Source organism: Austrofundulus limnaeus, unplaced genomic scaffold (genome assembly GCF_001266775.1).
Source record: "Austrofundulus limnaeus strain Quisiro unplaced genomic scaffold, Austrofundulus_limnaeus-1.0 Scaffold190, whole genome shotgun sequence".
Lineage (NCBI taxonomy): Eukaryota > Metazoa > Chordata > Actinopteri > Cyprinodontiformes > Rivulidae > Austrofundulus > Austrofundulus limnaeus.
In genome coordinates this window covers 169951-189729 of record NW_013952592.1, presented here as the reverse complement: position 1 = coordinate 189729, position 19779 = coordinate 169951, and the positions used below count along the sequence as shown (strand labels likewise).

The 19779-nt window shown below is 38.8% G+C and overlaps 2 protein-coding genes across 5 annotated transcripts in view; one reads left to right on the top strand and one right to left on the bottom strand.

The window, feature by feature from the left end:
- The first annotated feature begins 4895 nt into the window (after nucleotides 1-4895).
- On the top strand, nucleotides 4896-9326 carry ackr4a (atypical chemokine receptor 4a). Its single transcript, XM_014018329.1, has 2 exons — nucleotides 4896-4918; nucleotides 7827-9326. The coding sequence occupies exon 2, from the start codon at nucleotides 7842-7844 to the stop codon at nucleotides 8955-8957; it is 1116 nt and encodes a 371-aa protein (XP_013873783.1). The 5' UTR covers nucleotides 4896-4918; nucleotides 7827-7841; the 3' UTR covers nucleotides 8958-9326.
- A 1441-nt stretch (nucleotides 9327-10767) lies between these two features.
- The window catches only part of e2f5 (E2F transcription factor 5), a 13164-nt gene continuing 4152 nt past the window's right edge, over nucleotides 10768-19779 (bottom strand). For 3 of the 4 annotated variants that reach the window (XM_014018316.1, XM_014018315.1, XM_014018317.1), the window contains 6 exons: nucleotides 19128-19237; nucleotides 18773-18934; nucleotides 18161-18269; nucleotides 17488-17770; nucleotides 15926-16063; nucleotides 14985-15193 (listed from right to left, as the gene is read on the bottom strand). In XM_014018316.1, coding sequence (XP_013873770.1) covers nucleotides 15039-15193; nucleotides 15926-16063; nucleotides 17488-17770; nucleotides 18161-18269; nucleotides 18773-18934; nucleotides 19128-19237 — 957 coding nt within the window. In that variant the 3' untranslated portion in view covers nucleotides 14985-15038. Of the gene's footprint in view, nucleotides 12587-13872; nucleotides 13909-14984; nucleotides 15194-15925; nucleotides 16064-17487; nucleotides 17771-18160; nucleotides 18270-18772; nucleotides 18935-19127; nucleotides 19238-19779 lie in introns of those variants that run through there. The other variant, XM_014018318.1, reaches the window with a different exon arrangement.

The window sequence follows — 19779 nt, the reverse complement described above, 5'->3', positions numbered from 1 at the left end:
GGGCCATGATGGTTTGGATTTTTTTCTCCTTTAATAATAAACACCTTCATTTACAAATTGCATTTTGTGTTTACTTGTGTTGTCCTTGAATATTGTTTAAATTGGTTTGATGTTCCGAAACACTTAAGTGTGACAAACATGCAAAAAAACAGCAAATGAGGAAGGGGGCAAACACTTTTTCACACCACTGTATTAGTGGACCTACAATTTAAATTTAAAAAGTGCAAATCCACTTATGAATTATAAAAATTAGTAAGACTGCTAAAGTGCAAACAAAATGATTAGGTCTGCAATTAGCAGATTTGCGCTTTAGTGGACTGGTGCCCACCACTGACTAGCTGTATTATATTTTTAGCTTTTAAGTCAGAGATGGGCAGTTTTGAGGGTTTTCCAGGAATAAACTTATAGCTTTTAATACAAGTCATCACAACAAAATTTTGGCAGCTGTCAGCTCCTCCCTCCCTGGCTGCTCCACAGCTGATTAAACTGAGCTGCAGCTCATTTTAGGAGGATCTCTCTTGGCCTTTAAAAGGAGATCATTTCCACTCAGACCTTCGCTGGAACATACTGTTCACAGCCCCTAAACTATTTGTTTAGTATTTTGTAGCTCGCAGTTTTTGCCTTCTCTTATCTGTCCAGGGTTATTGCCAAGTCTCCTGTTGAAACCTCCTCGTGCCAGGCTCTGGAAGTTCCTGACAAACTCGCCTGCCTAACCCACCTGTCCTGTCTTGGAAACCACCACTGACAACTGGTACTCACCTGTTGGTCAAGGATTGGGATCACTGTCTATTTGGATTTCAGGTCTAAGCTCCAAGTCTCCACCAGACCCAGTAAGACGAAGCCTCATAGAACATTTACCCTTCAACAGTACAAGTTTTCTAAACCCCATCTTACACTCCTCAGGTCCTGATCAGTTCCAGTGTTCACATTTGTAAATAAACCATTTCTTAGTGAAAAAATGCCAATGTTCCGAATTTCAATTTCCTCCTCACCTCTTTTTCCATCTGAAACTTCACCCAAGTGTAATCTTACTCCTCACAGGCACACTGCTGAACTGTGATTCTCGTCAGAATTATGTCCAGTTTGCGACTTATATCCCCCAGCATCTGAGTCTGTGCGTTTCCAGTAGAGGAGACTCCATCCAAGGTTCATGACAGCTTCTCACAGGCCCGCACTGCTGTCAGGATCGCTTTCAATTTCCGATAAGCCAGAACTCCTCCACAGCCGATCAGCAGGAAGGCAGTTATCATAAATCCATATGTACAAATCTTCCATGTCTTCAATGGAAAGCGGCACCAAACAGATCAGGTTCCACCCCCAAGACCCAGACACTCGCCCGGCCGCCACCATTCCCTCGCTCCAAACTCAGTGTGGAAAAAATAGTGTTGTGTTCAGAGACCAGTTGACCAAATCCATAATTCCTTTTGTTTTCAGATGATAGGTAGAAGAAAGGCTTGAAAAAGCTGCAAAGCAGGGAAGGATGGACAGGTTCGGGAGAGAGAACAAAAAGCTTCCGACTCCTTTGAAGGCCAAGCAAAAAAAAAAAGAAGAGATAATCACATGATTTTGGTGTTTATTTTGTAAGATTTTTAATGTTTTTGATTGCAAAAACAACTTGAATGCATTTTCCGGATGCATAAATAAAAATAAAAAAACTGAACAATAAGTGGTTTTAGTAGCTAAAGTAAATTTGAAAACAGTTTGCTGTCAGATGACATGTCGAGTCTAAATTCTTAAAACATTTTTCATCCATGTTTATAACATTCTTCTGTGACGCAGACACTTGTTTGTTTAGTTTGTGAACAGGAAATATGTGGGGAAGGGCTGAAGAGGAAGTAAAGACAGTTATGTCAAATATACACATAGTAATGTTTGGATTAAGTCAAATAAACCACTCTCTCTGTGTGTGTGTGTGTGTGTGTGTGTGTGTGTGTGTGTGTGTGTGTGCGCGCATGCGTGCATGTGTGTGTGCGGGGGGTGTTTCTGGTGACATTTGGCGACAATTTTAAGATGAAATGCCTACATTTGGGGACAACTGGTGCATTTGGGATCAAAAGTCAAGTCCCCATTTGGTTTAAATGCCATTGGTGGGTTGGGGGGTTTGGTTTAGGACCAAAGTGTGAATTGAGTTTAGGTTAGTTTTAGGGTCAGGTAGGTACCTGTGAGGTTAGCCTTAGGGTTTGTGGTCAGGGTTAGGATGTAGAAATGTAATGGAAGTCAATGGAATATCCCAATTAGATAGATGTGCAAACTTTTGAGTGTGTGTGTGTGTGTGTGTGTGTGTGTGTGTGTGTGCGTGTGTGTGTGTGTTTGGAGACAGGCTGTGTATGAACACACCCTCCCGCATCTAGAGCAGACTGAAGTCATTTTCTAATGAGAAGAATATAAAGACGTGTTTGTTTCAGATGAATCAAACTCCGATCATCAGCCATATGCATAAAACCTTCATCCATGCTGCAGTTCGCAGCCTCAAAATCTGTTGTTTTTTTTTTTTTTGGACTTTCTTCTGTCCTTATTACAAATCTGAAGCCGTCCAAGTTTGACACAATATTTTCTTCAGTTCCATCAGTTTTTTACTTCCATGTCATAAATAGTTAAAGTTACAGGTATTAGAAATGACTGAGAGAGGGTTAAATATCAACTGACATTTAAAGACTACCTTCTCCGCTGGTTCAGGAGATCAGATCAGCTACTCCCCAGAATCAGACCCAAATCTCTGACCAGGAGATGTAGAGCAGGAAGTAAACAGGAAGCATGGAGAAAAACATTTACACACTTTTTAAATTACCATCATCATGAGATTGCAAGGCCACTTAAATGAAGGAGAATGAGAGCAGATAAGACTGAACAGGAAGTTAAATGTAATGAGACACATCTGCAGGAACATTTTACATAAGTGGTAGTTTTGAGCAGTGATTTTCTTTGTGCTTTTTGAGATGCTGAAATAAAATGCACAATATTCTGGGCTTCAAAGCCTCTGCAGTGGCTCGTACAGAAGAATCTAGAATTTTTTTTTTTTTAATTAGTACAAGAAAGAAGTAGCAGAGCAGGACTTGGTAATACTTTGGGAAGGAGGATTTCTGCAGCCTTGACTCAAAATGCTGTAGAAGTTCCTCTGGTTTATTGACAATAGTTTACCTCTTTGCTTTGTCTATTGTTGCTAGTGTAGCCTTTTCTATTGCAAACTTTTAACTGACATACTTGTTTACACAGAAATCTTAAATTAATTTTCTAATCAAAGTTTAAAGCTTAACTTGAAGTGTGTAAAAGACGTGTGAAACAACAAAGCTGATGGGTTAAACAAGATGCCAGAGCAGTTTCTCTCATGTTCCGGGTGTAATTTTCTTAATTATTTCTGTTGCCCATGGGAACCATGAGAGTTTAATTTGCACAGAGGACAGGCCTGTTTGTTGCAATGGAGCTTAAAGGGAAAGCAAAAAAAAAAGTGCATCTGTTTGAAGAAGTCACGGTTTATCCTGAAAATCTGGTTGGATTAAAACGTGACAGAATAAAATCTGAAATCTAATCCTCGCTTGTGGTTTTTGTTTCTGTGAGAGGATGTTTAATTAACATTAAAGGCACCAAACAACAATATAATTACTACAAACTTATTAGCTGCACACATATTTAGTCTTAACGAGTCATTTATTGGTTCCAGTTCAGATCTTCATACACTGATTAAAACTTGCTCCTGGAAAAATTTGAACTTAAACAAGAAAGCATTCCTCAATAAACAGCCCAGACAGATGTTTTGGTCTGACCCGCTTTCAACTCTCGGCATGACTCATCTTCACTAAAGTGGAGCTGGAAATGGCTAGTCTGTTTCTTACTGTACTAAAATTAAAAAAAGAAAAGAAAAGAACTACAAAGCTTTATTAAACTGTGACTTTCATGGATCCAGAGGTGGAACATTACAACCAAACAGAAACATGTGAGAGGAGCATCTGATCTTTTTTTTTCTTCAAAAAACGCTTGTTAAAAATAGTTTTACACAAATCAAACAGCTTTAAAGTACATCCAGCAAAAACACAGAAGGTCTGCTTGGAGCATATTTTAAATTCCTTACTTTTTTGCAGCTGCACTCCTGATTTCAGATACAAAACAGTCAGATCTCTGTTAAAGACTTTCATTGTTGCCAGATAAATTGACAGCGGAGTCTGAATTTAACTTTATAAGCTGTGAACAGACAAACGCAAACTTTAGATTAAACCTGCACAAGTTGAATTCCTGCTAAACTCAAGCTGCTAAAAATCAAACAGTCTGTTTCTGTTTTGTATGTTCAGATTTGAAAGAATAACCATTCAGAGCAGCCGAATCATGACTGAAAACATAAACTTATCATGTTATATCAGCTTTAACAGACTGAATCTTTTATAGTGGAAAACATTTTTAATAAGTATTTTTTAAGCAATTATGCAAGTTGCTCAATTTCCCCCAGCAAGTTATTTTCATTAAGTTTAAGGACCTTTTACAGGGTTAAACTCTGTTTCTCCAAACTGAAGTGATTTCAAGAGCTATCAATAACAGGTAAGATTTTGACTGTTCATATCCCTTGTAGAACCCCTTTGAATATTGTTCCAACTGTGAAAATGCCTTTCAGTTTTGTGATAGGACTTATTATTTAAGTCTGATGAGGATTATAAAGTGGATTTAAATTTTTTTGTATTATTTCTTAAGCAGAGATAAGTGTAAAGTTTACAAGGTGGCTTGTTTTAAAAAACAAACTTTGTTGTTTTTATTGATGGGGTGTTTAGCTTCAGGGTTCTTACAAGCTCAGATTTCACAGAGGGTTCCTGTAAATGTGGAGACTTTGCCTCCAGTTATCTCCGCCCACTGGTGCTGCGCTGGGTGGTAAATCAAGGGAACCCTATTGAGAAGTGGAGATCAGATTAGGCGGTCACACAAGGACTGAAACACAGTGAGTATCTAAAACACTCAGATTTGTGCTTTTTACATATTCAGAACTGATACTTTTAATGTTAATCAGATGTTTAGACTGATTGTAAACAACATGTGGGACTAATTCTACTTCTGTTTACTGATCATTACTTCATTTTGCTTTTTCATTTCTGGAGATCGTTGTGTAATCATAAATAAGATTGCTTTTTAAACAACTTAAACGTCTGTAAAGAATCATTTCTGTGACTGAGGAGACAAACGTAGCTGAAAACAGAATTAGATTTGCAGACTTTAATTCTGTAGCTGCTGTAAGAAGTTTCTGTATATTTGATCAGATTTATTTGTGTATTTATATATAAAGAAATAAAACAAATGGAATGCATTCAGATGACTTAAACTTTGAACTATCAGTGAGGAGGTTGACTTAGAGGAATATCACTAACTGATCAAATTCTCTGGTGGCCAACAGATTCTTTCGGGAAATTTGGGAGGAAAAAGGCAAGACCTGGAGCTCTTAGTCATGTTTGTCAAACCTGTTCTGAACAATTGTGGTGTAGAAGCAATGCATAATATCCTGCTGAAACAGGCCTTTGTTAGTTTACAAAGATGGGACTTGTTAAAGGACATTAAAAGTAAAGGGGTCCTGCAGCAGAACATTATCTTTATCTCGCCCTCATTTCTGCAGGTCGGAACTGGCAAACATTTCCACGTGATGTCTTCCATCACTCCGTGGTTCAGTTCTGATGTTCACATAATTTTATTTTTACTAGACGCAGCACTAAAGACTACAGGATCATGTGTAACTTTAGCTCATGTGTCACTGAATCTATCTCCACCTTCAATGATATTGCTGGTTAAACGGTCAACTGTGCAGTGGGAACACCTGACTGGTGTTTAAGAGGTGCTTGGGCTCATTTGTTTTCAGCACATCTTCTTCAAAAATTGCAGAAATTACTGGGTTACGACAACTGAACCTTCTGAAAAAGTTGTCCTTTCCACCCTTATCATATTGTTTTGTGTTTTTCATCATTTTTATAACCTTATATAATGCAACGCAAAGCAAAAGATGGATGCAACATCGGGAGGAGAGAAGAGGCACGTCCGGTGTAATTTTAGGATTGTTTTATTAAGCCTTGTTTCCTCTTCTGGACTTTGTTGGTGTGCAGCAAGTTCAGTGAGCTTCACATTATTTGTCTCAATAAAAAGCACAGAGGAAAAGTTAGGATCAGGAGATAATCAGGCAATGTTTTCACTAACTTGCGTTTGTAAGGATTCATGACTGTTATTACAAACATTTTTGAGATCATTTTACTTTTCAAACTTACTTTTTATCCCAAAAAAAAAACGTTGGTGAAACATAAAAGAGCACGAAAAACAAAATTAGAAATTTGAATGGTTCCTAAAACGAACACTCAATAATGTTTGTAGAATGTACTTACAATATCGAAATTCATAATTATTGCCTTTCCAATTCTGAAAACATAGTAAACAAACAAAAAAAATTAAACAGTCATCTGTGCTTTATACTGCAGTAAACTTTACACACATATATATATATATATTTCATCATTTAATTTTAAATCTTTAGCCATCTGTTTAAATGTGAATTTATAATAATTACTCAGTGCCAGTTAAAATAAGAGGGTGGTTGATCCTACTAAAGGATGTTACAGAAGAATCTACCCAAGGGCCAGCTTGGACCTCGGATCATCTAAAGACCTGATCACATCTCTGGTCATGCCTGAACCTCAGGACAATTATGCTGCGTTCACACCGAACGCGATTTCAGCTTCAAAATCGCAGCCAACGCTGAAGTTTGAAGCTTGTGCACTTTGAGGTCAGACGCAGGTCAGCTCTTGAAGCGCTGCACGGCAGAGCCTCCCCGCCCCTCCCTCCTCTGTCGGGCTCTGTTTAATGTCGGACGAGGAAGTGGCTTTGCTTTATTTACAGAGCAAGAGCATGTCACGTTCATCAGATAATTAATTCATAATTAATTCACAGATAATTCAGAGTAGAGGCTCACAGCTCACTTTCAGGACTATTTTTCCAGTCTGATGAGTCGCTGTCACGCATTGCTGCGGATCAGGACACGACAGCAGKCACTCATTTCAGCTAAAGAGCTCCTCTCCATCTGTTTCAGGTTAGTGGACATCATTCAGTAAACTGTCCCATCAGGAAATATGTCTCTACGTCACACAGTGGAGTCTCTCTGATTGGTTGACGCGGCGCGTCGAGCTGCAAAAGTTCAGATTTTCTAACTTCAGCGATTTGTGCCTCAGCGCGTCGAACGCTCAGATCATTCAAATCGTTCAAATGGCGCTGCTCTAATCGCGCTTGAGGCGCCGCAGAACTTCCCGACGCTGCTTGAAGCGCATCCACCATAGACTTTGCATGTAAACCTGATGCTCCTGATGCTGAAATCGCGTTCGGTGTGAACGCACCATTAATGATAAATCATTTTAGATCTAAGGCAGTAGTGTCCAAAGTCAGTCCTCAAGGGTCAGTGTCCTGCATGTTTTTGGAGCTGCCCTGGTTCAACACAGCTCAACCTAAGGAGTGCTTATTTAGTAGGAGTCCTCAGTATACCATCAAGGCCTGCAGAAGCCTACTAGTTAAGCACTCCTCAGGTTGAGCTGTGTTGAACAGGGCAGCTCCAAAAACATGCAGGACACTGGCCCTTGAGGACCGACTTTGGACACCACTGATCTAAGGGATCAGGTCAGACAAATATACAGGAGTTTCCATTCAAGTCAATAATAAAACTTTAAACTTAATTCTAAAATACGAATCAATGAAGGGAAGACAGCAGTGGGGAAATACAATATTTTGTTTGTGATAAAAGAGATGGAGCATTCTTATCTAACAGTATTAATATATTTTTGCATTTCTAACTGTGATTGTTAAAGATTGTTTATGTTTTTCCCAAGATTCATCTGAAGAGGATGGCTGTCACAGAGGACGACGACTACTTTTACCACGAAAACGCCACCTTCAACTACAGTTACGATGACTACCCATCTGTGTGCGAGAAGGGCGATGTCCGTTCTTTCGCGGCATTCTTCCTGCCCATCATGTACGGTCTTTGTCTGGTTGCAGGACTGGCAGGAAACGTTCTGGTCCTGGCCGTCTACGTCTACCACAAACGTCTGAAGACCATGACTGACACTTTCCTGAGCCATTTGGCCATCGCTGACTTGCTGCTGCTCTTCACTCTGCCGTTTTGGGCTGCCGACGCTGCTAGAGGCTGGGAGCTGGGGGACGGCGTTTGTAAGATTGTGTCGGCCTGCTACACATTGAACTTCAGCTGCTGCATGCTGCTGCTGGCCTGCATCAGCTTGGATCGTTACTTAGCCTTAGCCAGAGTGCAGGGCAAAGACCAGAGCGGGTGGCTGCAGAGGCTCTTCATCAGGAGACACTGTTGGAAATGGTGTTCGGTCATCTGGTTGACAGCCTTCCTTCTTGGGCTTCCTGATTTGATCTTCTCCGAAGTGATGCAGACTCCCGATAGGAGAGTCTGCCTGGCCATCTATGCTTCGTCCATGGCTCGAAGTGGTAAAGCTGTGCTGGAGGTGCTGGAAGTGATGCTGGGGTTCCTGCTTCCTCTGCTGGTCATGGCGATCTGTTACTGGAGCATCGGCCGAGCACTGAGAGACCTCCCCGTTGAGAGCAGAGGCAAGAAGTGGAGAGCTCTGCGAGTTCTTCTAATAGTAGTCGGAGCGTTTGTGGTCACCCAGCTGCCATATAACGTGTTAAAACTGTACCGTGCAATGGATTCATTGTACATTCTGGTGACTCACTGCAGGACGAGTAAAGCGCTAGATCAGGCAGCTCAGGTGACAGAAACCTTGGCACTCACCCACTGTTGCCTCAATCCCATCCTCTACGCCTTCACGGGCTCCTCTTTCAGGCAGCACATGATGAAAGTGGCCAAGAAGTTTGGAGAGAGGAGATGGAAAATGAGCAGGAGGAGACGGGAAACTCCTGCTATAGAGGAGGGGATTGAGATGTCTTTTAACTCCCACAGCGCATCACAAGAAACCAACACATTCTCCATATGAGTTACTGGACCCTGTCAGTGAAAACGAGTTTACAAAGTACACATTTAGTGTAAAATTAAATAAACAGCTTTAACTTACTTAAAAATCACAAAATTATAATTTTTAGTTAGTCGTTTTGTGAGAACATTATTTCCTGAAGAAACTGTTTTTAAAGCAGCCATGACCAATAATGTCCTTCAGCCAGGCATCTTGATTTAGTTTAGAAATTTAAGAAACTGAAATAAGGACACTGACTGGACAGAGTAGTGCTGAGACAAAGTACATAAACAAACAAAATAAACAGACCTAAATTTAAAGAGTTAAAGGTGCAGAAGCGAGTTCTGAGAAAACTGTGGACTTACCTGAAAATTTGAACAAGATCACCTTACAGACCCCCCCCCCCCCCCCCACCTTTGGTTTTTGCTGTGCTGCTTCACAGCTCCTCCTGACAGCAGAGCCTGTCATGAACGCACATGCAAACAGCCATGGTGCATTCGAAACTCACAGAAATTAGCTTGTTTCTCCGCCACTGGCACAGCTGCAGCACACAAGCAGTCTTAAGCTTGAACGAGAGTATCGACACTGGTACGACAATCCTCCTGTCTCTTATTGGCTGTTTCTGACAGGGAGCGGTGTATTTCTGCAAATGGCAGTAGGACCACTGGGCGGAGCCAGATTTTTTTTTTTCACAGATTATCTGTCTCATATTCTGTCTATATGTTCTGCTTTTAAAAAATATGTAAAAATATATTTTTAAAAAGATACTTACTGCAGCTTTAAAAACAAGAATCAGTGTCCATTTGGCTACTTTTAGCTATTAGCTAGTATTGTGCAATTTTTAGCTAGACTTTTGCTAAGTTTAGTTTTCAACTAGCCTTTTTATTTTTTGCTAATATTTTGTTACTTTGAGATAGTGCTACTTTTAATCTTTAAGTTAGCCTCTTATTACTTTTAGCTACTAGCTACTGTAGCATTTTTCTACATTTAGTTTTTCAATACTCTTTACATTTAGCTTTTAGTCTTTGCTATTTTTATCTTTTAAATAACATTTAGCCATTTTTAGCTAGAGTTCTACTACATTTAGCTGTAAAAACACATTTAGCTTCTTTTCAAATTTCAGCTAAGTTCTTCAGCATTCAGCGTTCACACTGGTTTTTTTTTAGAAAAGTGCAAGTTGTCTAGTTTGCTAGAAATCTGCTCAGTTTAAATATAAAAGTGCCCAATTTAACAGACAAAAAGCAGCTTGACAAACTTCTAAGCTGATTAAATAACCAAAGCAAATTTCTGTGTTCTACATCTTTCCCTGCAAAAAAAACCACCTCACTTCACCTCTTTCATGTATCATGTTAAAACAACTCCTTAAAAGCAAACAAAAGCAAATATGTTGGGAACATCTGCACTTTTTAAACATTAAGGTAAACAAATGCCACTTTGAGAAAAAGTAAAAACACCTGTAAGTGGGGTGGACAAGCCAAAAATATCTGCTAATACAGTAGATAAATGTTAGCTCACAAACCAAAGTACAGAGTGAACTAAAGTTTGACCCAAGCAGTTCATGATTTAGTAAAGTGAGTAATGGATCAAAAAAGCTGCCATCTCTTAAACTGCACAGTTTAAAACAGTTCACCCTTTAACTGCAGTGTTTTCTTACTGGAGCAGTATTTAATTTCAAGTGCACAGATGGAAAAATTCCAGAGCTTCTTTTCACAAGATAGGACTGATATATTTTACTGGAAACATTTACCTCCCAGTCTGCCCACCCAGGTCAAAGTACACACCACATAAATTCTTGAACTTTAGACTTCTTGAGACAAAAACAAGCTGTCTCTTCTCTGTTAATTACAAGTTCACTTTAATTATAATCAGCATGAATAAATACAGCAGATCTCCTTGATGTAACACATCTACAGGGCCTGCTAAAAAGGCATGGCGTCGTTTTTGTGCAGTTCTGGCTGAACTATTGTCATTCCAGTTTAATTTTAAAGATAACTACAACCAAACAACCCTCCTGAGTTTATTGTGGGAAGAACATTTGCCATTTCCTTAAGAACTTCCTGCACGTGTACACCTTTTCATTTGGCAAAAACAACCCAAGCTGTGAAACACATGTATCAAGTTATCAAATGTTGATGTTCAGTTCCTGCAATGATGTTTTCCTGAAGAAGAAATGAAAGTTGAAACACTTTTACATCTGTCCAATAATTGCATCAACAGTCATGTGTGATTTGTCTTGTTGATGTGGTTTGTCAAATTGCTTACACCATTACATGTCATTTATGTGTTATAGATTAGCAGGTTCTTGCCCCACCCCCACCATGTATCCCAGCTGATTCAGATCAAGTTTCTCCCGCAAAGTTTTTGCTCTCATGTGGAAACCATCTGAGATACAGCATCTGCTGCAGTGACAGAACAAAACACTTCACTTAGCCAAAAGAAAGAAAGAAAAACAAAAGGGACAAAACATTCCCATCCTGATGTTAAACGTTGGGTAAAGTATGATAAACACTGCCATCTGTAGAATTCACTAACTCCCAAACAAGTTCTTTATTTTTTAACGTTGCTAATTCTATTTATCAGAAAAGCAGAGCCTAAATATTAAATGAACTTATTGGAAAAAATAAATTAATTAAAAAAAGAATTATAATCAGCAACGAAAACATGGCTTCTAATAAGGAAACAACAAATATACAAAATGCCTTTCAAGCTCAAAATATTAACTTTGGTTAGAAATTTGGCACAAATATTGTAAACAAAAATCAGATACTTAGTTTCATTAAATCAAAAAAACTTAAATAAGTGCAAAATGTAGGAGTTTACATTTACAACAGTAGTGGTCAGGAAAACAAAATCTCTAAATGCTTAAGGCCCTGTCCCACTAGACAACATATAGCAACTTATGAAACATTTTTATGTCTAAATTGCTAATAAAAGTTATATATTTGATCAGTTTGTTCAAATTACATTATGTCTATGCCAAAAAGCAGCTTCCTGTTTTTTTTTTTTTTTCAATTCGATCTTCAATGTAGGCGTCTTTAAAATGTTCATAAATTGACATAAGTTGTCTAGAGTGACAGGGCCTTTAAATTGGCAGTGTCAATAATTTAGAAAACTTTGGCATCTTTAGAAGAACAAGGTAACAAAATGCCCGAAAAAACATGACTTATTAAAGGCTAAGTGCTGGTAAAACAGAACATGTGATATGTTACGTAAAGAACGCTTACATGCACTTTTTCAATCTTGTGTAGGAAGTTAAAAAAAATAAGTTACTGTAAAAATGAGCTCAAGCAAAACTGCTTACTTCCACTTTGTCACTAACTGCCTGGAATGTTGTTTTTAACAGAGGAAACTATGAAAATCTCAAAGCTGTATAATTAAGGACCTAACAATGAAAGAATTCAGGTAGGTTGTTTGTTGGCAACAGGTCAGAGTAAACAAGTGTGTAAAGGAATGTAGATGTTTGATCAAGGCAACAACAGGATGTAAAGTATAATCTGCACAACTGCAACAAAACAGTCAAAAGTGTATGTTTATAGCATCTTTGAAGGAAAGCAAAAACATGCTCAGAGTCAGTGCTCAGTAATTGAGGATCTGCACGTCAAACAGGTCAGACACACCTTCATTGTCGTCCAGATTGAAGCTGTAGTCCATACCTGCGTGTGACGAAAATACAGGGTGGTGGAAATAAACAGAATGCAAACAGAAAAAAAATATATATATATATATTATTCTGTATTAAAGTTTTCAGCTTCTTTAGCTCCAGGGGAGAACATTTCAGTCTGCTCCATAAGATGAAGAGAAAATTTTACTAAGAGAGCAGAGTTCTTCTCATTTCAGCAGACCCTCTCACTACTTCAGATCCATGTGGTAGTGATATCAGCCTGGTCCCTAAAGAGACTCATCCAGCTATTTTGATACCTTCCCGCCAGCTCTCTCACACTCCCAGCTGGGAAAGCATATGAAAAAGTGTAGACATGAACAGCAACAGCTGAACGAGTCTGAACCAAAGTCTGTGTTGTCTGCATGACTGTGGGATGTGCACACAGAGATAAGCACAAATCAAAATAAAACAGGAAAGAGACACAAATTCAGGGTTTCACCCCCCACCCCCAGAATATTTGCTAAGCCCAGTGACAGGTTGATAGGGTTTTTTGTTAGAAAATGGTCAAGGTTCACAGCAAATTTGAATATGGCGTAATGTAATTATGTTTTATTGTAAGACATTGTTGACAATACCTAAACATCAACTATAGCAGAGGTCACCAGTCTTTTTGAGACCGAGAGCTACTTCAGGGGTGCAGAGTAACATGAAGAGCTACTTGTTTGATGCATACACACCTCACCTTTACATTATTATTAATAAATAAATTTCATAAAAAATTTTATTCAAGGGCTTATCCATTATATTTTCTTTCTTACTTGGCGAATGTAGGTGCAACAAACACTTCAAGCCAAAGAATTTTGCGTAGATTCTCCTGGAAATAGTTTGTTTTGAAATCAAGCCGGTTAAAGTTTTTTTTTTTATCATATATCTTTTAATGATAGAAATGCAGACGTTCCTCACTCAATAAAGTTAATTTTCCCAAAAAATTTAAAATAAATAAAGAGCGAAACTGAGTAAACATGACAGAACAGATACATCAGACAATTTAACGTGCAGTGGAATCTGCTGAGGTTTCTCTTTTAATGTCTGTTCCCAACTTTTTACTGCAGTTATCTGACTGAGCTCGGCTCATCGACACCAGACAACCTTGTGTTATTTGACCTGAAGACTTTATGGGCTCAGCTACACTACATGTGGACCCATACAGAGAGAACTGCAGACAAACTGATGAGCGATATGTTTGAAAATTTTCAAAGCAGAAAAGAGAGAGAGAATGCACAATTTTGCCCCGGAACAAATGAGACAGTTTAGTAATGTAGGTGTTATGTTGCTTACCATTAGCAGACATCAGCTCATCAATGTCAACAGCTCCTACAAGAGAAATTAAAATATGAGTCAGGTATACTGTTCGATGTGGGTTCCATTTAGGCTTTTTCCTACAACATTAATCAGCCAGGACGGGTGAAACTGTAGAATCGGTGCTTCCTGGTTTTCATATAAATGTTAGTTTGACGTTTACAGTCTTTATAAAAACACCAATGGGCTCAACAATTACAGATTAGCTCAAGGTACAGCATGGAGCCTAAGGTGTTCTTTTAACCTAAAGGTTCTCAGATACCGATCTGATTTGATTTGTTGAAAGCAAGTTAAATATAGAGAGAGCTTTTTTTCACAACCATCGAGGCCTAACGTTAAAATAGACTTAGACTCTAAGGCAGGGGTGTCCAAGCTTTTTTTAGTGAGGGCCAAATACAGAAAAATAAAGAAAGGGCCGGGCCACACACTAGAAGTGACATATTGATACATCAATAATGTGTGTATCTCTAACTCACCTATTGGGCATAAGGTCATAAGGTTTTTATTGTTTGTTTGTTTTTCACATTTTGTAATTAAAATGATCCTTTTTCAGACTACTGTGATTTCATTTCACTATGGGCTATTAATTGAGAAACCTTACAATGAAAGTATATTGGAGCAAATAGACTAATAGCATTTAAATTGTTCACACAGTAAAAGTTGCAGTGAATGAAAAAACTTTGATTTGAAACTTTTCCTTCCATGAATTACATAACCAGGTACACAGTCGCTGTGTTTTCTTTAAAGACATTGAACACAAAGTGAGTGATTGTACTTATGAGGTTAAAAAACCAAAGCCTTTTTCTCACTTTTTGCTCTATTTGTGTTAGAAAATGTTTTACTACTTTCCGTGTGATAATAACAAGGTGTATAGTTCTGACATTTATTATTTGCCAGGCTGTCGTTGCAAATAAGAAGCTCTTCTTAATGTTTTGCCTGATTAAATAAAGGTTAAATAAAAAGTTAAAAGCACTATGAGCCTTGACTGTGGAAAAGATAAGATTACATCTCAACACTGTGTAAAACAATTATTTCTTTATTGCAACCCACTGCTTYCAAAGGTTGTCACAGAATGAGACCAAAGAAAAAGGTTGAATTGACTAAAAATGTTTATTAAACTCAGAAAAAGCTGAACTTCATACATGCTAACACAGACAATAACATAGCCATGTGGATATTCCTGGCATTTTTGTGATGGCCCAAGGCACAAGTTGCGGAGGAAGCAGGCAGCCGCGATGATCTTCACTGCTGTTCTGCACATCACGAAGGTGTCTCCGTCGGCACTTCAGACATCCAAACACTGGCAACACAAATAGTGTTCAATGTTTTATCAACATATCACAAACGCTACATGTTTTCACTTTAACTTAGTGATGGTGTGTTTAGTTCGCTAACAGTAGGGATGTAGCAAAAGCTTTGTGGCTGCGCCACTTTATATTTAATTATTTTGTTTGCCAACTATAAATATTAAAAAAGTACCTTCGGTGGTTCTCATCCGCAGCCTCATTCAACATGTTCCGTGAAAGGAGTGCATATCTGGTCAGTAATTTCTTATATTCGGAATCCGCAACAAAAACAAAGCGTGCGTCCGTCTTGTTTTTCCCAGTGCGACAACCGGAACGTGGTTTCATATGGTAGCTTGGGAAATTGTGTCACTACCACTTACTAGTTATGGGTTTACCACGTAAATGGAATGCAGCATCAAACTGAACGCAGTGTCGCAGTCACAAAAAGGTTCTTCTCTTCTCCTCTTCTCTATAATTTTGTTTCTGTGGCTGGCTCCATCAAGTATTGAAACTGAGAAGTGCAACTGAGTTGAGCTCAAAGTTCTTGTGCAGGCCATATTCAATTATATTTTCAGAATTTGCTACGGGCCAATAAAAACTGGACCACGGGCCATAGTTTGGACACCCCTGCTCTAAGGCCTGAACTCCTTAAAAGAATCAAATGTGAAGCCTCTGAGCTTCACTGCTGGATGCAGTTAAAGACGCAGGTCTGTTTAGTCCTGCAGGATCCGCGGTGTGCGCCTCACCTCCTCGGTCGTCCTTCACGTGCTCTCCAGAGACGCTGAGCTTCAGCAGGCTGCTGACGTCCAGGACAGGCGGGAACTCTGGGCTTGTCAGGTCTATGTGATGCTGCTCCAACACCGCTGCAGGCTGAGCGTGACACACTGCATGGAGCACAACACATGGCGTAGGAATACTTTACAGTAACGAGGTTCAGATTTTTGGACCAGAAAATACACTGGAACAACAAAATTGATTCCATGTCATGATAAGTGAAGTCAAAGAACACTCCAAGCTAAACCCACCTGATCTGGACATCTGTGCAGATCAGATGGTCACCAAGTCTGAGAATTTCCTTTCACCCACAGGCGTCTTCGAACGAGAACCATCTCACGCAACCTACTGTTAGTCACTGTTTTCCAGCAGCAACTTGTGTAAGAGCAAAAATAAATCCTTTTTCAGATGCTGCTAATTCCTCATTCAATCCAGTAAAAAGGCGCTGACCAAGTTTTATTTTGACATTGCTGCATCCCGTTTTCACCTAAATGACATCAATATTTCAACATTTATTCATCCTTTTTCTAATGAATCACTGTAAAAAAAATTTGGAAGTGGTTTATCGGTCCATGCTGCAAGTCTCATAGTCAGGGAAATATTTTAAAGTGTTTTTATTAGTTCTGATGATGGGAACAATCTACAGCAAGTGTTACAAAGCTTTTAATATAGATAAACAAGCCTCTCTAAAAGGTCTGACCCATCAAGTTTGGTTCATTTGATTTAATTAAAGTGGTGTCATCATGACTGACGGAGCACTTTCAATTAACATATCCCAAAATAACATTACATTAGCTAGTTTTTGAACATCTTTGATATTTAATATTTCTGAGTCAGACTGGAGTGAAACTGAAAGCAAAAGCAGGCAGATATTAGACTTAATCCTAAAAGCCTCCTGTGTTGATAAATCAGTGATGTATTATCTAGGTCAGCAGCACACAGCGTGATATCACCTCCACCTTCTTTAGAAGCAGCATTTAGCTTATTTTTATTATGCATCTTTTTGTTTATACTAATCTCCTTTATGTTGTTCAGTTTTAAGATAAGACAATTATTTCCAAGTTTTGACAAAAAGTGGTCCCCAAAGCTTTGTTCTCAGCCTCATATTCACTTGCGACACACCTCAGAAGTGCAGTCATATCACAATCAACTGAAGTGATTTCAGCTTTCACTACTACTTTGTTTTTTCCTGCCAAGATATGTATGACATCTCCTCCTGAGTTAGTTTGAAACCTGTCGCCTCATTCCAGTCAGTAGCTAGACATTAGTTAAACATATAAACAGCTCTCTTGTTTCTGTGATAACCACTGTAGGTGATTAAGAACTGCCAGAAATACCAGAAGAGACATTTGAGTTTTGTACGATTTAAATGGTGTATTTTCATTTAACGCCACAGATTATTTCTGCACAAATAATAACATTCTGAGTGGGACATTTGTCCAATAAACCCTGCCTCTGTCAATAAGATCTGAATGTAAAGATTATGTAGTAAAATATCAAAAACAATTCTTCGCTTCAGTCCGTCAGCTCTTACCCATCTCCACATCCTCAGGCAAGCAGGACGGCGTCAGAACGTCATCGTGGCCCGACAGCACCATCTGGTGGTCTGAGCAGGCAGAGTCCTGGCTGCAGTACAGAGAGGCGGTGTTGGACAGGCTGGCGGGGGTGTCGGGCGGAGTTGGACATATGTCGTTGATTGGAGGCACAGACAAGACCATGGGTACCATGGAGCCCAAGTCTCTGTTGATGAGCAACACCTGGATGGGAGCCGAGTCACTCCGCAGGTTCACCTGGTACTTCTTCTGACCACTCTTACACTTTGGGATTAAAAAAAAAACAAAAACAGGTCAATAATCTCACTTTATCAAAGCAGATCCAATAAATAAAAAGTAACAAAAAGTTAAGACTCTTTGAAATGTCTCGTTCAAGTTTCCCCTCACAGCTGAACTTTTCCCTTGAAAAATATCAAATATTTCTTCAACATCTGCAGAGCTAAAGGATTTAAGACAACATTTCCATAAATGTTACAACACCTACAGTCAGAACGAACTAAAACTGCCAGAGGTTTGAGCATGCAAGACAATGAATGCCTTAAGACCACAAAAAATTGGAACAAACATACACTTTTTTTGGCTGTTTTCTGAACATTGTCATTTAGTGCAGGGCAGAATAAAACTGTTCTTTTACATTCTGGTGAATCAAACTACCATTTCAGGAAGCGGCACCTCCAGCTGGGTTCCAGACGGAGCCACAACGGCCAGAAGGGTGTCTCCGTTGAAAGCGCTGCAGACGTCCTCGTGTGTCACAAATTTATAGGTAGAGAGGTGTCAAGAAAACAGGATTAACTTTTAGAGAAAATGGAGACAAGCCGCCGGAAAAACAAAGCTGTAAGCATTGTGTAAATCAGGATTAGCCTGGGTGCCGTTTCACTGACTGACAATAGTGATTATATTCATAATCCTCCCTTTATGGCCTTTTCTCTGTTCCATAAGAAAACAATGTTGAAAGGATAAAGAAGGGATTTCTTCCTCTTGAAATGAGTAAAATGGGCCTTAAAGTAGAACAATCTGGACAAAAAAAGCTAAAACTTTTCTTCAAAAAAAAAAAACAAAAACAAACACTTAAAACGATTTAACGATAACTTTTAAGTTGAAAAAGAAAATTAATTTTTAAGTAGTTATCTTGCAAGATAGTGACGTAAAATTAACTTAGCATGAAGAAAAAGCTAAATTACGAGGAAAGAAATGCAATGATGACAACAAAATAAAAAACAAAGACTGATACATAACATGACATGAAAAAACGTAGCTAAAGGATATGCTATGGTGCCTGGATCGTGGTTGAGGTGGTTGATGTTCTCCTCCAGCCATTCCTTCTGCTCATCCAGCTCCTTCTCCAGGGCCTCCAGCTCAGAGATTTGGGCCTTTAAATCTCTGACCTGTTCCGGCACCTCCTGAGTTTGGCTGCTTCTGTTCTGTCCTCTGAACATCAACAGAATTTAAAAATAAAAAACTTTATTGCTCTCAACATTAACTTCTACACCAAACAAAGATAATGTCCTCATCACCAGCTAAAACTACAGTAAATATTTTTTAACCATCTGTACTGAAGCCAACTGAAACACTTATTTTTTACCACTTTAACAGTCATAAAAGTAAACATAAATCTTCCAACCTCCACTGAATGATGTTCTTGTCTTTCTTCTCAATCAGGCCCACACCTTCCAGCACATTGGTGATGTCATAAATCCTCCTCTTCTGCCTCACTGCTAAGATATCTGCAGCCTGTGGATCCAGGCAAACATCAAATTAATGTTGACAAGATTTGCAAGATATTGTCTCTATCGCACACGATTTGATTGACATTTATGGGTGTCTAACATTTATATACAGATGAGCAAATATTAAATGTCATTAGGAAATCAAATTTTATGAACAGACACTGCTAGAGAGGAAAAACTAATTATACAGTATGGGCACAGCCACTAAACATATGCAAAGTCACACAGGTTGGCATCAAAATAAAATTTATAAAATAAAAAAACTAAATCCTGGATATGGGCACCAGTGACCCCCGTGACACTGACAGTAAGTACAGATAATGGATAATAGGGGTGTAAGAAAATATCGATACACTGAAATATCACGATATTTCATTTCCCAATACTGTATCGATATTCTAAAGCCCTGTATCGATTTTTTAATTAAGGTTTAAAATGTCAACCTTCTTGCCAGCCGTTCATTTTTATGTTGTAGTTCAGCCTCTGACCACTAGTTGGCAGCAGTGAGCCAGCCATTTGGCTACTCTACATCTTGAGGTAGAGGCC

What these genes read in the sequence shown, in the direction of transcription:
- ackr4a (XM_014018329.1), top strand. Translation starts at nt 7,842, where the DNA reads ATGGCTGTCACAGAGGACGACGACTACTTTTACCACGAAAACGCCACC.